Here is a 15661-nt window from a genome sequence, read left to right as displayed (position 1 = left end):
TGCTAAGGCTGTTTTGAATTCCTGATCCTCCTGTGTCAGCCTAGCGTGCCCAACCGCACCCAGCCGTGAACACCATGTTAGTATGAACATCACTCTATGTTAGCAATGAGTTTGATATTTGGTGGAGAAACTCCTACATATGTAGTAAATGTGTTAATTTTTCTTGATATAGGAAAATGTCTGATCAAGAGGAAGAGTTTAATATTGAAAATACGGTTGAGCCAGAAGAACATGAGGAGGTTATTGACACTGTCAATATTCCAGCACCCTCAGAAGAACGTTCAGAGTTAGACATAAGTGAAGAGCATGAATCTGAACTAGAACTCAGTGAGCAAAGTGACATCAGCATTTTAAGCCTTGAATTGAACGAGGAAAGAAGACGCCTGGAAGAGGCTGTGTCTCCCAGAAAATCCTTGCCTGTTTCAGGGTATTCACCGCAGCCCAATGTGGAGTTCACCCAACAGGATTCAAATGAGGAGGCTCTGGCATTTCTGAATAAAATAAAGGCTATGAAGGAGTCTTTGCAAACATCAGTGAGAGAATCTTCAGCAACAGGTATTTCCAAAAGAAGATAGCATATTTCATTTCTGCATTTCAACGAAGAGTTGCTTTTCCTTGTTAATTTTTTGTTTATTTTTGTTTGAATACCTATTTTATATTTGTTGCTAGTTTTCCTTTCCCATGTCCACCAAATTTCCATAGTTATATCACTTAAAAAAGGATGAAAGCTTCCCTTTTCTTTTTTCTTGGTACTAGGGATGGAACTCCGGCATGCTTTTCGCTGAGCTACATCCCCACCCCATTTTATTTTTTATTTCCTCCTGCCTCAGCCTCCTGAGTTGTTGGGATTACAGGAATGCACCACAGTACCTGCTATGTGAAAACTTTTTTCTGTACTGCAATATCTACTCTTCTTCCTCAGTAAATGAACATCACTAAATTTTAAATTCACATTTACTTATTTATTCAAATAAATAAGTTTAAAATGTTTAGGGAACTTGAGAAATGGTAGAAAAATTATTAAGTACAATTACAGTTCTTTTGCATGACAACTTGGAATTGCTTTACATAGCTAGAAACCCGATTCCCTAGTTTCATATTCATTGATCATTCCTTGTATTATGCTGCTTTTACATATTTCTATAGTCTGCTTAGAGTTAACCATATATTTAGCCTTGGAAAAATCATTGTCTCTCATTTTAGGTCAATTTTAAAGCCCTAAAGCAGTGTTCATTATTTGAGCTGTGTGTGTGTGTGTGTGTGTGTGTGTGTGTATACTGGGGATTGAACTCAGGGACACTCAACCACGGAGCCACATTACCAGCCCTATTTTGTATTTTATTTAGAGACAGGGTCTTACTTAGTTGCTAAGTGCCTCGCTGTTGCTGAGGCTGCCTTTGAACTTGTGATCCTCCTAACTCAGCCTCCTGAGCCACTGGGATTACAGGCGTGCACCACCATGCCTGGCCTCATTATAATATTATTAATAATAGAGAAGGGGAGAAGTAATAAGGTAGTTACACAGAAAACCATTAACTGACTGCCTTTTCTTTCCTTGTTCATGTGTTTTGAGAGTTTCCACTCATAGGATGGAGAACATGGGTTGTCATTTAATAATGATAATAGCAATAGCAGTTTGGCTGGTAAAATGTAAGTTTTGACTATAGTGGGTTGTTTAACCCTGTGTGGTATGTTCAGAAAACTAATTATGTTATACAATACACAATAGAACTGAGTATCTCTCAATTTCATTATTTAGTGTAAATTTGGATTCCATTTTTGGTGTTTCTATAATTCCCTGATATTGTAACTTAAAAACATGGTGAGTTTTTAAAATTAAAAAGTTGTTTTGACCCTGTACTTATCAAGCTTCCCTCAATATACCACCCATTCCAAAACTTAAGAATCCACTTAATCATTAATTAAAACATTAATCATTAATTAAAATTTTTTAAATTTTAAATTAATTAAAATTTTTAAACACATTAAACACAAAATCATTAAAATTTTAAACACATTAGGAAACTAGAAAAATCTGGTTTATAGCTATGTAAGGCAATTCCATAGCTTTTTGCACCAAGAAACAAAATAGCCTTCTGATAAGTTCTGTTTGGTATCTGAAAGTGTTTCTTTTGTTCATAGAGAACTGTGAGAACAATTTTTAATAAGTTTAAAGAAACTTAATATGACTAATTCCTAGTTAGATTTTTTTCCCATGGGAGTTTTGATAAATGTCTCAGCTTTTTGAAAACTGTCTTGGAAATATATAAGTTTTTTGACCTATAATATGATTACTTATTGCATCCTTTCTATTAAAAATGTTATGGTTTGGATGTGAAATGTCACCCCAAAGCTCATGTGTGAGACAATGCAAGAATGTTCAGAAGAGAGATGATTGGGTTTTGAGAATCTTAACCCAATTAGTGAATTGATCCCCTGATAGGGATTAACTGAGTGGTAACTGAAGTGGTAGGATGTGGCTGGAGGAGATGGGAATTGGGGGCATGGCTTTGGAGTGTATATATTTGTATTTGGAAAGTGGAGTCTCTCTCTCTCTGCTTCCTGATCATTATGTAAGCTGCTTCCCTCTGCCACACTTTTCCTCCATGATGTTACCTCACTTCAAGCCCTGAGGAATGGAGCTTGCCTTCTAAGGACTAAGACCTCTGAAACTGTGAGCCCCTAAATAAACTTTTCTTCCTCCACAATTATTCTAGTTTAGTTTTTTAGTCACAGTGGCAAAATAGCTGACTGAAACAAAAAGTTAAAGTCTATAAAGGTAAAATAATTTATAATATACCTATTCCACATAATTTGTGAATACATGATCATTTATGATAAGTTTTTAATTTTTAACACATAAGCATCTTTTAAAAAACTTTTTAGTTATATATGGGCACAATATCTTTATTTTGTTTATTTTTATATGGTGCTGAGGATCGAACCCAATGCCTCACATAAGAGACGCAAGTGCTCTGTTACTGAGCCACAACCTCAGCCCTCTTTTTTTTTGCACTTGGGATTGAATCCAAGGTTGCTTAACCACTGAGCAACATACCCAACCCTTTTTAATATTTTATTTATTTAGAGACAGGGTCTCATTGAGTTGCTTAAGGCCTTACTAAATTGCTGAGGCTGACATTGAAATTGCAATCCTCCTACCTCAGCCTCCCAAATCACTGGAATTACAGGCATGTGCCACCTTGCCTTACTCAACAGCATCTTGATTTCCTATTTTGTAGGGTGGATTGTGAGCCATACAATGTAAACTTTTGTGAAAAGTAGTTATAATGGGGAGTTCAAATGCATTTCCAGGTTCTGAGACAACCTTTCTATTTCAAGGTCTCATTTTCTTATACTCACTAAACAAAAATGCTTGATTTTTAGAGCTACTTTTTGTACTTAAGTCATAATATAGGTGGTGAACATTGATGAAAAATTTTGAGATTATGGATTAATTTTCAAAGCCTAAGGTTGTAGCTCAGTGTTGGTCATTTCTCTTTAGATATCATTGTGGTGTGGTGGGGAAATATAGAAGAAATAACCTGTGTTTCACACAGTTAAAAGTCAGCCCATAATTCTGTTTGTGGAGTGTAGGTTACGGACCCTTGCTATATTTGATGATGCCTATTTATTTTCTCTTTTTATCTTTAGTAAGAGTTGTACTTATTCCTGTGGGCCAGGAAATTATAATGCCTTTTAAAGTTGACACTATTTTTAAACACCTCAAGGATCACTTTTCACACTTATTACATATCCCACCTTCTGTACTGCAGATAAGTTACAAAGGTAAGTTTGAAGGTTCATGAACTTATTAAGATTTCTCCTGTTTTAGTATGTAAACAGTCAAGACCTTTGATTTTTTTTAAACTAAATATCTACATATTTACTATTTTAGCATTAACTTGTGGTTATGTATTTATTCATTTAATTCCTTTTTATTAAAGACATTTGATTCTAGATATTTTGCAGATAGTGAAGGATAACAGAGAAACATGAAACAAGATTCCTGTTCTCAAATTGCTTGCAGACTAGTAAGGGGGAGAATTGCATGCAAGAGTTTCCATATAATGTGCAAATGCTTTATTGGAAATCTGCACAAAGAGCTATGAGAATAGGAAGGAAGAAATCTGGGAGATTATGGAATGTTTCAATTCATAAAGGTGATGATATTTGTGCTAAGTCCCAAAGAGATGAGAAAAACTGGAGCTTTTAGGAAGTGATAAGACATTTTGAGTGGCTGGAAGTAGATTTTGTATGTGGGATGGGAGGAGTTGAGATTGAAGAAATAAGATGAAGGATAATGTATAGAACAAGAAGACTGAAAATGGTATCTGAATATTGTATATGTTAAGGTCATTCCTGTGATGTCTGGTTTGTTTATATTTTGTGGATGATATTGAGAAGCCCCATTGAAGTTATATTAGTCTTGAATCATGATTGATCATGATTGGACATAGTCTTTGTAACTGTGATAGAGAACCAGACTAACCTAGCGAAAAGTGTATTTTTATACAATGTGTCAGAACAAATTCTAATATTTTAGTTTTAAAAGTCTTGGTATTGACTTATAAAGATGCTACACAATGTTTGCAGAGAAAAAAGAAGTTTCAAAATCAATTTTTAAAAAATCAATTTATAATGTATATACTCCAAAAGTAAGATTTGTGCAAATAGCACATTTAAAGCCCGACTAAGGAAACAAGGCTAAAGTTTAAATAATTATTAGTAATAATAATAATAATGATCATCATGATTAATTTATTTTTTTGAACCCTTACTATGTGTTAGTATGTCTGCAAAGTGTTTTGCCTACATTATCATTTAATCCACACAGCAACCCTTTGATGTAGGTAGTATTATTAACTCTTTCTCTGAGAGAAGGAAACTGAAACTCAGGGAACTTTTTTTTTTATAAAATCACATGACAGATAAGTAGCAGAGTCTGAACTGAAATTGGAGGTATAACTCCAAAGAGGGAAGTAGCAATTGCTGGGCATTAACTCAAAGGTAAAGTTGAAAGTTAGAGAAGAGAACACTTTGTGACTGTAGTAGATGGCCAGAGGTACTTAGGGATCCCTGTCCTCTTCACCTTTCTTCTTTGTAAGTACCAGATATTATCACTGAGTAATAGGTTTATGTTAGCAGCAATTATAGAACAGCTTGATTTGATGCCAGCCATCCTCTAAGATAGATGATTTCTCCCGGACTGGAACTGGACCTCAAATTTCATGGGATTGCACTCTCTAAAGAAATAAATGGAGGAAAAACCAGAGCTCTAGGAACCTGTATCAGTTTTCTAGGTCTGTTGTAACAATTAATCACAAACTTAGTGGCTTAAAGCAGCACATGTATTTCTCTTACATTTCTGGGGGCCAAAAATCTTAAATCAGTTTCATTAGGATAAAATTGACGTTTCAGTTGGCCTTTCTCCCTCTGGAAGCCCTAGGGGAAAATCCACCTCCTTGCCTTTCCAGCTTCTAGAGTTGCATCCCTTGGATTCCTTGGTTCATTGGCTTCCTTGCATATTCGGAGCCACAGAATAGCAGATGCAGCTCTCTCTTTGCTTTGGTCATACTGTCTTGTCTTTTCCTCTGTAGCCAAATCTTTTTTTTTTCTTTTTATACAAGGGCACACATAAGTACATTTAGGGCTCAATAAGATAGTCCAGGATAGTCGCTGCATCTTAAAATCCTTAATCAAATCTGCAAAGTCACTTTTGATATAAAGGTAATATGATGTGGACAAATTTGGGGCTATTATTCAACAAAGCCCATATGACATTCAAGTTAATTTTAAAAATTAAGAATGTAGGATGTGAAATTGAAATTCACAAATCTTTGAGTGTGTTTTCTCAAATATAGCCAAAGTAGTTTTGTGCTGTCTGATATATTTGTGGGTATAGCTTTTGTTATGTTCAAATTCAAAATTGTAATTGAGGAAGACCATACATTTGAAGATTGATAGATTCCATCAATGAAGATTCCATGAGACAAAACAGCAGCCAGTAACATAACATTATTGCATCTTCATGTGCTGTGAAACAGAGAAATGTGATCAGTTAATTTTTTAAATATACCAATGGCAGGGTGGAGTAGAGAGAGGGAAGAAGATAAAGTAGTACAACCACGACAACAAAAATAAAGCAAAGTTCACTTTTTTCAGTACAAAAGTGAGTCTAGTCTCCACCTTGGCATTAATTTATGTGTGTTTCTGACTATGGTAGGAGAGACAGGAAGGGATTATTTAGAATTCAGAGTCTATATTTATAAACACCAGAGGGTGAAATGGGTATTAAAATAATTATGCTTCCCCTGGAATGGATTTGTGTAATATTTACATATAATATATGTGAATTTTCACAGTCAGTGTTTATAGTATGTGGTTCTGCTCATGCTATAGAATGCTTTTATTTTTAAATGTCTATAGAGTTTCATGATTATTATATTTATATATCTGAAGACATGAGAATTGTAGTTTTATTTATAATGCTGAATTTCAGAACAGGAATGCTGCTATAATCCTTCCTATTGTAAAATTTGATTTTTATTTTTTATTAATTATTATTTTAATTATACATATTTATGGGGTACAGTGTGATAATTTAATATGTGTATACAATGAATGTATAATGATCAAATCAGGCAACATTTATTTTTCCTTAAAGATTAAAATTGTTTTGATTAATACGTAAAAATTATACATATTTATGAGATAACAGTGTGATGCTTCAAAATGCACACATTGTGTACTAATCAAATCAGGGTAATGGATGTTTCCATTTCTTTATCATTACTTTGTATTCAAAGGCTTTAAGCTCTTCTCTTTTAGTTTTCATAAAATATATAGTAGGTTATTATGAACTATAGTCACTGTTATGGTATTTTCTGTACTATTATTACAGCAAGAGATGGAAAACATTCATACTATATTTAGTGATTAAGTGATATGTGTTCCTACAAGCACCTGGGATATTTTCCATCACCTTAAAATGAGTACATATGATTAGCCATTTCTAGAGACTGTTGTACATCATGGTGACTACATAGTTAATAACCGTACACTGTATACTTGAAAATTTCTAAGGGAATAAACTTTAAGTGTTCTCACCATACACATAAAAAAATTATGTGAGGTAATACTTATATTAGATTGATTTAGTCATTTCACAATGTATACATATATCAGAAATTCATGTTATACACTATCTATTCATATATAATTTTATTTTATAACTAAAACAACAACAAAAATAGCCATTTTTTGTCATAAAACTTCTTAAAAATTTTCAGGAATAATTTTTAAAAATAATGAGACTTTAATACAACATGGAGTTAAGCCACAGGAAATTATACAACTGGAACTCTTTTCTACAAATCCAGATCAATATCCAATCAAAAGGATAGAGGGATTAAATGATGTCTCTCAAATCCTAACTGTCACTGTACAAATTGGTGAGTTATTTGATGTCTTTCAGATAAACTATGTTAGTTTTCCTTTGTAACTGAACTTCCATTCAGTCTTGGTTTTTATCTCCTTAGGCATTAATCAGTACCAGGTGGTAACTGTTGAGATTATAAAGTCTGATTTTCATAAGCCATTTCTTGGTGGATTTAAGCATAAAATAACAGGAATAGAATATCACAATGCTGGAACCCAAACTGTACCTAAATATATCCGAGGGAAAAAACAAGCATTTTCCAGGGACACCCAGGTAATATTTTTAATTTTCCATTTAGGTTTCTGAAACTATGGAATCAACAATTGTTGTATACTATATGACTTTCTCAAATTCTCCTCATTTATTATGTGGCAATTAAGATAGTAAAAGCAAAATTTACTGGACTGAATAGAAAAATATTCTCTCTGTTGTATGTGTGTATTTTCACAGTCAGTATTTATAGTATGTTTAAGTATGTATACTTACCTAAATGTTTTGTTTTTACTTTAGACAGTTTCTCAGAGAAAAAAGCTCCAACAAACTACAAATACAACATCCACACAAATGTCTAAAATTGGTGTGTATGTATCAAATATAACTGATAAACTGTTAAAACCAGGGGATTATTTTTCAGCAGCAAAATACCATGCTCGAAGATTCAATGCGGTAAGATAATTTCATTGTGAATAAATACTAAAAATTAAATATATAAAGCCAGTTGTTCTGTGTGTGTTTTCCTAAGCCACACCAGCCTGAGTAAGAACCCATATGTGTATGGGTCATGTTTCATGGATAGTCAATGCAGACCTATCTCCAATATCCCTCTGTATAAGCAACCCAGACCCTAAGTGCTCCTAACCCTTCCCTTGTCTTTAGGGACTCTCAGGTACCTTTGGCCATTATTAGCTTCCTCAACACGTCTGTCCCTTGGCCTTAACCCTTCCTTGTCACAGAAGAATCATGTAGGGAGCTTGCCAGACTATTTGAAACTCAATAGAACAAGAGTGCACAAGAAAGTTAGCCACTCTAACTGATATCACTTATACAATTCATCTTTTTTCACCTTTTAACTTTCAACCTATTTGATCTCTTATAGAGAGCATATAGTTGGATCTACCTCCTAGCATTATTTTGAGAGACAGACCTGGAATACAAAAAAGTCAAGTCTGTGGAGTCATCATCCTGAGGGAGACCACTCACTGCAGGGAAATCTTTGAACCTGGTTTATCAGTCCCAGTTACTCCAGCCTGATGAGTTTTTGTTTTTAATCTAAATTAATATTTACCCAACAAGGGAAAAGATAGAGTTGTGAGATTTCAGGGGAAATTGAAATGCAGGTAGAATTTAAGCAAAGTAATCTCTTCATCTTCTGTATACAGGAAGGCTGTACATACAACATCCACACAAATGTCTAAAATTGGTGTGTATGTATCAAATATAACTGATAAACTGTTAAAGCATGTAAGTGGGTCAACATCAAGGTCTGGATTGCAAGGTGAACCAGGATTCTGTTCTCTTGGGAATGAAATTAAAAGAGCTATAGAAGTTATCTATGAAGTTCTCCAAGTTCAGCACCCGTGGTTGAAAATCAAGGCTGCCTTTCCCTGTCAAAGTGATTTAGAGCCTTTTCGACAACACTGGGATGCTTTGTTCTTACTGATCTAATTTCAAGCAATAAAGTTTCTTTGAGTTTATGATTTGAGAGGAGAAAGTCTGTCAGTGAGTAAGAAAATAGTTACTCAAAGAAAGAGGGATTGCTATGACATTTTATAGCTGCAGAGCATCCTTGGGAGAAATATTGTTTCCTGTTAGCTTTGTGGCTGTCTTGATTAGTGTCACTTATTACAGTGATGTGTTTTTTCGTTTCTCGGTCCAAACTAATTTTTACTTTCTTATTGTTCTGGTTTTGGATGGTAATTTACTGTATCCTCAGGAACCTGCACTCCAATTATCTTCCCACTCTTTTACAATCTCACCATGCATAGAGTATTATTGTATGGTGACAAAATGGTTGACTCTTCTCATCACATCTGCATTCTGTGAAGGAACAAGAGGGAAGTCAAGGGAGCATGACCCATGTGCCCTCCTCCTGAAAACTTTACCCAGTGACATGTGCTTTCAATTCATTGGCCTGAGCCATGTCCTGTGATGGCCCTCCCAAAGGAGTAAATGCTAAATGCATTTGTTAATTAGTATATTGTTCCTCCAGAAAGCTGAGATCTTCTTAGTAGGAGGAAATAGAGGACATAGGATATCAGGTAGAGAAGTAGCCCTCTCTGTACTACTTTCCAAATGCCAATAAAATGATATTAAAGGGAAAAAATTCATATATATATATGGCAAAGAATATAAAAGAGAAGAGTAAATATCAGTTGACTTTGTTGAAGTTGTAAAGCAAATGGAGTGTGTAACTTGGCTTACTAGAGCAGTTAAAATCTAAATGCCTGCCAAGAGGGTTGGCATCAAGACCCACATACATTGGCCCCAGAGGGTCTTGGAAGGTGGGTTGGAGATTTTGTGGGAGGTCAAAGTGAGGAGTGGGCCGTGAACTGTTAAAAGGCTATATGAGGAGTCAATTTCCATTTAATAAGTCCTTTTATCCTCATTGATTTCCTTTCCACTTGGGTCATGTTCATTTTATTTTTTTAAAAGGTTTTAGAGTTCAATGCTTAATAGTTCTTGTTTTAAGCAAGATTATATTATGTGTGGCTGATATATTTGTATTCATTTCTGCCATCTCATCTTGTTAATTTACTAATCATTTTTGTTTGTTTATTCTTTTTGTTGGCTTGATCAGCTTTTTCATGTTTTTGTTTTTTCATAATTTAGAGTTGGTAATTTATATGTTAATATGCATTTTCTACTAGTTAATAAAAAATTGTTAAACATGTCTGTTTTATTTTTATGCCAAATGCATGGGTAATCTTGCTGTATTTCCTTTCTATGAACAAGAATCTTAATATGCATTTATTTTCTTCCTTTCTTTTTCCTTCCTCCCCTATTCCTCCTATACAGTGAGGATTTAGAATTATAAGTAAATATAATTTACAATATAATTATAATTCTACATTGTTATTTTAAATATTTGCTTTGATACATATATTTGTTTTTCTGAATAAAATATATTTAGTTTCATAAGTCTTTTTGAAGCCTTTTTTCCCTGCTTTAATTTTCCTGCTTGAATTTATTATTCTTGCTGGAACACATTCTTGAGTAATTCCTTCAGAGACTATGCATAGGGAATGAACCATGTAAGTCCTTACTGAATGAACCTCATATATGGGTTTTAATTTGAGTGGGTATGAAAGGTTAGATTTAAGTTTATTTTCAGAATTATTTTCCTTTGTAACTTTTGAAGCTATATTTGACAGTCAGATATTGATCTGATTCTAATTTCTTTGTTTCCTCTTTCTATGAGCTTTTAGGATTTTCACTTTATCCTTAGTATTTTGTAATGTTATCATGCTGCCTTTGAAACTTGGTAGTGGACCCTTTCTGAGAACTCATGTCTTGCTTTGGGAAATGTTCTTCTATTTTATTTTGAGTAATTTCTGTAATCAAATTTCTTCATTCTGTCTGTAACTTGTATCCGACATGTTTTGGAATGACTGGATTTATCTTTCATGTTTCTGATTTTCTCTTCATTGCTTTCTAACTTTTGTGACCTTTCCTTCTGCATTCTAAAAGATTTTCTCACCTAAGTTTCTGCTTATTAATTCCTTCTCAGTCTCTGCATTCTGCAGATCAGATTATAACAAATCTCTGCCAATATTCTTTCTTCCCTTCTCCCATGTACTGAAGCTTTAACTGGGCACATGGCTGTCCAGAGAAGATGACATTTCTTAGCTCCTTTGTAAATCAGGGGCGGGGGCATGTAACTAAAGTCTAGACAACAGGGTCTGTGGGGCAGTGATATGAGGCACTTCCAGGAGTTGCTCTTAAAGTGTTCTTTGTTCCTTTCCCACTATTTACTGGCTGGAAGATGATGATAAGTGGATCAGCCAAGTGAGACATACAAGTAGGAAGGAAGCAATTTGTTAACTGCTGCGGCAGAGCTTTCCTACCAGCCCTAAACTGCGAGGCCCTAAACTGCTCGCCAGTGACCAGATGGACATACGAGAGGGGAAAATTCCTGTTATTTAAACAAATCTTGTTTTGGTGTCTTTAATAAATTTTAAAAGTTTAATAACCACCCAAACTGACACATATTTTATTGTTTATTTTTTTTTAATTTTCAAAAGTAAAGATTTTTCCACAGTCCTTTTTTGGTTTTTGTTTTTAATCTTGTTTTATACTGATGGAATTTTACACCGAAAACATTAACTACCTTTAGTCTTGTTTTCTGTTTCATTTTACTTTAATAAAGTGGTTCTGAAACTTCAGCTTCCAAGTCGGAGAGTTGTTGTGATCTGCTGGGCAAGGGGCTGGGGGAGGGTGCTGGAAGCTGGTTGCTTGCTGATACTTTTCTAGATAATGCCTATACTGCTGGTCTTCCCACTACTCTTTGAGAATTACTCTTCTACTAATTCTGTTTCAAGCAAGAATAAATTGTTCTTTTGGATGAGGGGCTTTTTATTTTGTTCCCTCTTCTCAAATGCTTGGTTAGTCTGGGGTATCTACTCTCAGAAGATTTGAAATTTTTAACTCATTTTGTTCTATCATCCCAGATGTGTAATACCTATAAAAACTTAAATATAGTATATAATACATAACTAGATAATAATATAATTATAGTACTCATATGTAATAATATTAATTAATATAATAAAATAAATGTTCTAGGTTATGATTTCCAACCTATTTTAATTCACCTTTGTTAATTTCACTTAAATATTCACAGAATTGGAAACTTGGAACTTAATTTGCTAATATGCAATGTGCTAACAGCACTTTCTAATCCCAGTGGTTTTACAGTATAAGGCTTGATTCTGGGACGGAGCTATTTTTCTGGATAGGGCGTTTCTATACATCCTCAGTCTCACCAGCCTTTGGGCACACTAACCACTCTTGCCTAGGGATACATATTTCTGTTGCTGTTTACCTAAATTGTTTAATAGGAGCATGTCCCATTTGCATTTTTCAGGCAGGTACTGGGTTGGCTGCCCTTCTGCTCAGAGAATCCGCCAGTTTGGGGCATGAAGCAGTTCCAGGGCCACTTGTCTGTCTTCTAGCTTGCCTCTCCAGTGCACGACTAGGCTATAGATTCCTTCTTTAGTATGTTCCATCTGTCTCTTTGCTTGAGGGGATTCTTTAAAATTTCTATTCCCTTGGGTGACCCATTCAGTATGATCCATAGACTTTATTGATTTCTGTTTTACACATTTTGCTGTAATTATCAGACATTAGGAAGCGGGAAAGAAATGTGCCAGCATATGTTTTGTCCTCAATCTTGTTGCAAACTCCCCACATTTTATTTGAATTTATAAATAAAGTTATAAAACTCTGTTATATCATGAAGTTTTGAGGGGTTAATAATATGGAATACTGCCAAATATGTTTCCATTTCATGTAATTTAATTCTTCTTTATGTCTCTCTTTTATCTAATCCTTGCTGGTTTTCACACATACCTGTATGTGTTTAGGAAATATAGTTTTGTTTTAAATATGTGCCTTAGCTTATGGCAATTAAGATGAGCTAGAAATAACAAAAATTCATAAAAATTATAGTATAAATTGAGGATTTGTAATGTGATGTACCAGCTGTTTCTTTCTTTTTTGCACCAGGGATTGAACTCAGGGGCACTCTTAACCACCAAGCTACATCCCAAGCCCTTTTAATTTTTTTTTTTTTTTTTAGACAGGGCCTAAGTTGCTGAGCCTGGCTTTGAATTTGCAATCCTCCTGCCTCAGCCTCCCAAGCATCTGGGATTACAAGCATGCACTACCATGCCTGGGAGGCTAAGCACTTTCTAAGCATACTGTTATCACTGTTTTATAAATGAGAGTCCTAAAGTAAAGAGATGGCAAGCAACTTGCCCCAAATAAATCTACTTACTAAGTAGCAGAGAGGGATTTCCAATTAAGTCTAACTCCAGAGTCTGTGCTCTTAAGCATTATACTACAGCCTCTATGAAGGTGTATTTGCTAGATTACAAGACAAATAGCAGTGACATGTATTATCTGTGGCTTCTATGTTCGTATATGTAAGAATATCTAACACGGAACTAAAATCAGACTCAGCACCGTTTTATTGCTGAATTGGTATTGAAATAATCATCGTTGCCTTTCTTTATTGTCTGATCAAAAAGTTGATGGCAGGCACTTTATTTTCTTTTAATTTAAATACAGGCGATAGTAATACAGACTCGCTACAGGCAATGGCATGCTAAAGTCTTTGTAAGGGAACTAAAAGAACAGAAAAAGTTGAGGTTGGAGTGGGAAGCCCAGGAAGAACTACGGAAAATAAAAGAAAAAGAAGAATGGACGCAATTGGACTATCACCGGAGGCATAATCCTAAAACAAATGAAGACTTTGAACTTCTTTATAATGCACTAAACTGTAAGTTTGTCATAGGTTTTGAATAAAATATTAACTTAGAAATTTTTCATTAATAGGTAAACAGTTTTACTGAAGACAAAAGAAAGGCATGTTAGGCAGAAGTCTTGGGAATCTGATCTGAAGTTAGATGAATACTATCTTACATTTGGGACAGAAATTAAGGCCGAAACAACATTAAAAATGCTTTCATGCTAACAAATGTGCATATTGTTGTGTGAACTATATAGTTTAGGTATATTGGGTCATTTGATCCTTATTCACGTGAGAGAGAGAGAAAGCACTGTCTCACCTGGTTTTCTGATGCTTTGGGCAGTTTGTGAACTCAGAGGTGAGCTGTTTAAATCCCTCAATCCAGCATCCTGTGACTGTGCTCTTTAGAGAAGGTGTCAACGATACCTTTTAACCCCCCCAATAATAATAATAGTGAATGATTTATATCCTATTTCTTCTACAGTATGTGTGTTAGTCACTGATAAATGAAAAGCTTCAGTTACTTGAAAAAGGGTGACAGACACACCTCTGCCTTTCTTGAAACCCTTTCCCAATGGCCTATCTTCCAATCTCAGGACAAATGTCAACTACTCAAGGGTTTTGTGACTGACAATATAACTTGGATATACTATTTGTCATCTCGTAATCCTCACCCTACCCTTTTCATTTATATCATAACAATTCATAACAATACATCTTTTAACATTTATTTATTGACTGATTCTTTTTAGTTATTTATAACACTAGAGGATATATTTTGACATAATCACAAAAGCAGGGAATATAATTTGCTTCTATTCAGTCCCCAGCACTTCCCCCCTCCTCCCTCTATTCATTCTCCTCCCTTTACTGATATTTCTGCAATTTATGTGTTGTTTTTTTAAGTCAGTGTCTTACGTCTGAACTTGATGTTGGGATGCACTGTGCTGTATTCATGTATGTACATATGAAAGTGCAGTCAGATTTCATTGCACTCTTCTTCCTTTACCCATCCCTCCTTCATCCCTTCAGTCCCCTTGGTCTACTCTACTAATCTTTCCTCTGTTTTGATGAAATTCCCTCTCCTTTGTTCCCTTTTCTCTCTCCCATTGCCCTTATGTTGGATTAGCTTCCGCATATTAGAGAGAACATTTGACCTTAGTTTTTGGGATTGGCTTATTTCACATGATACTCTCCAGTTTCATCCATTTATTGGCAAATGCCATAATTTCATTGTTCTTTACAGCTGAGTAATATTCCATTGTGTGTGTGTGTGTGTGTGTGTGTGTGTCTATACCTCTGTTTAGAGTTTTAAACATTTAAAGTAGGCTTGGTTGGGTGCAATGACAAATGCCTGCTACTCAGGACACTGAGGCAGGAGATCACAGGTTCCAGGCCAACCTGGGCAAGTGAGCAAGATCATGTCTCAAAATAAAAATAAAAGGGGCTGAGGGTTTATTTACCTCAAGGGTAAAGCACTCTGGGCTTGATTCTCAGTAACACACACACACACACACACACACACACACACACACCTGCACACAAAAAAAAAACAACAAAAAAAAAAACCCAGAGCAACAATGGAAAATAGCCTGTCATTTGTTTTACAGTTGAACAAGGTCTTTTTATTCAAGGAAATTAGTCTTTTACTTTTCTATGATCATTCATAATATTAATTTTAAGTGATTTTTTTTCTGTCTTTACTTCCTTACATAACTTTTTTTTTAACCAGGAACTGAACCCAGGGCCAC

The 15661-nt window shown here is 34.7% G+C and overlaps 1 protein-coding gene across 3 annotated transcripts in view; it reads left to right on the top strand.

Moving 5' to 3' along the window:
- Positions 1 to 15661, top strand: part of Iqub (IQ motif and ubiquitin domain containing) — an 81493-nt gene that overhangs the window by 15341 nt on the left and 50491 nt on the right. For 2 of the 3 annotated variants that reach the window (XM_046422460.2, XM_046422459.2), the window contains exons 2-7: positions 173 to 555; positions 3655 to 3789; positions 7293 to 7454; positions 7542 to 7714; positions 7952 to 8107; positions 13730 to 13940. In XM_046422460.2, coding sequence (XP_046278416.1) covers positions 177 to 555; positions 3655 to 3789; positions 7293 to 7454; positions 7542 to 7714; positions 7952 to 8107; positions 13730 to 13940 — 1216 coding nt within the window. In that variant the 5' untranslated portion in view covers positions 173 to 176. The remainder of the gene's footprint in view (positions 1 to 172; positions 556 to 3654; positions 3790 to 7292; positions 7455 to 7541; positions 7715 to 7951; positions 8108 to 13729; positions 13941 to 15661) is intronic. The other variant, XM_046422461.2, reaches the window with a different exon arrangement.

Source organism: Marmota monax, unplaced genomic scaffold, assembly GCF_021218885.2.
Source record: "Marmota monax isolate L192 unplaced genomic scaffold, Marmota_monax_Labrador192_F-V1.1 WCK01_AAM20220418_F8-fsc00027, whole genome shotgun sequence".
NCBI classification, from domain to species: Eukaryota; Metazoa; Chordata; class Mammalia; order Rodentia; family Sciuridae; genus Marmota; species Marmota monax.
Note: the sequence above shows the minus strand (reverse complement) of the source record. Positions and strands in the feature narration are given on the sequence as shown.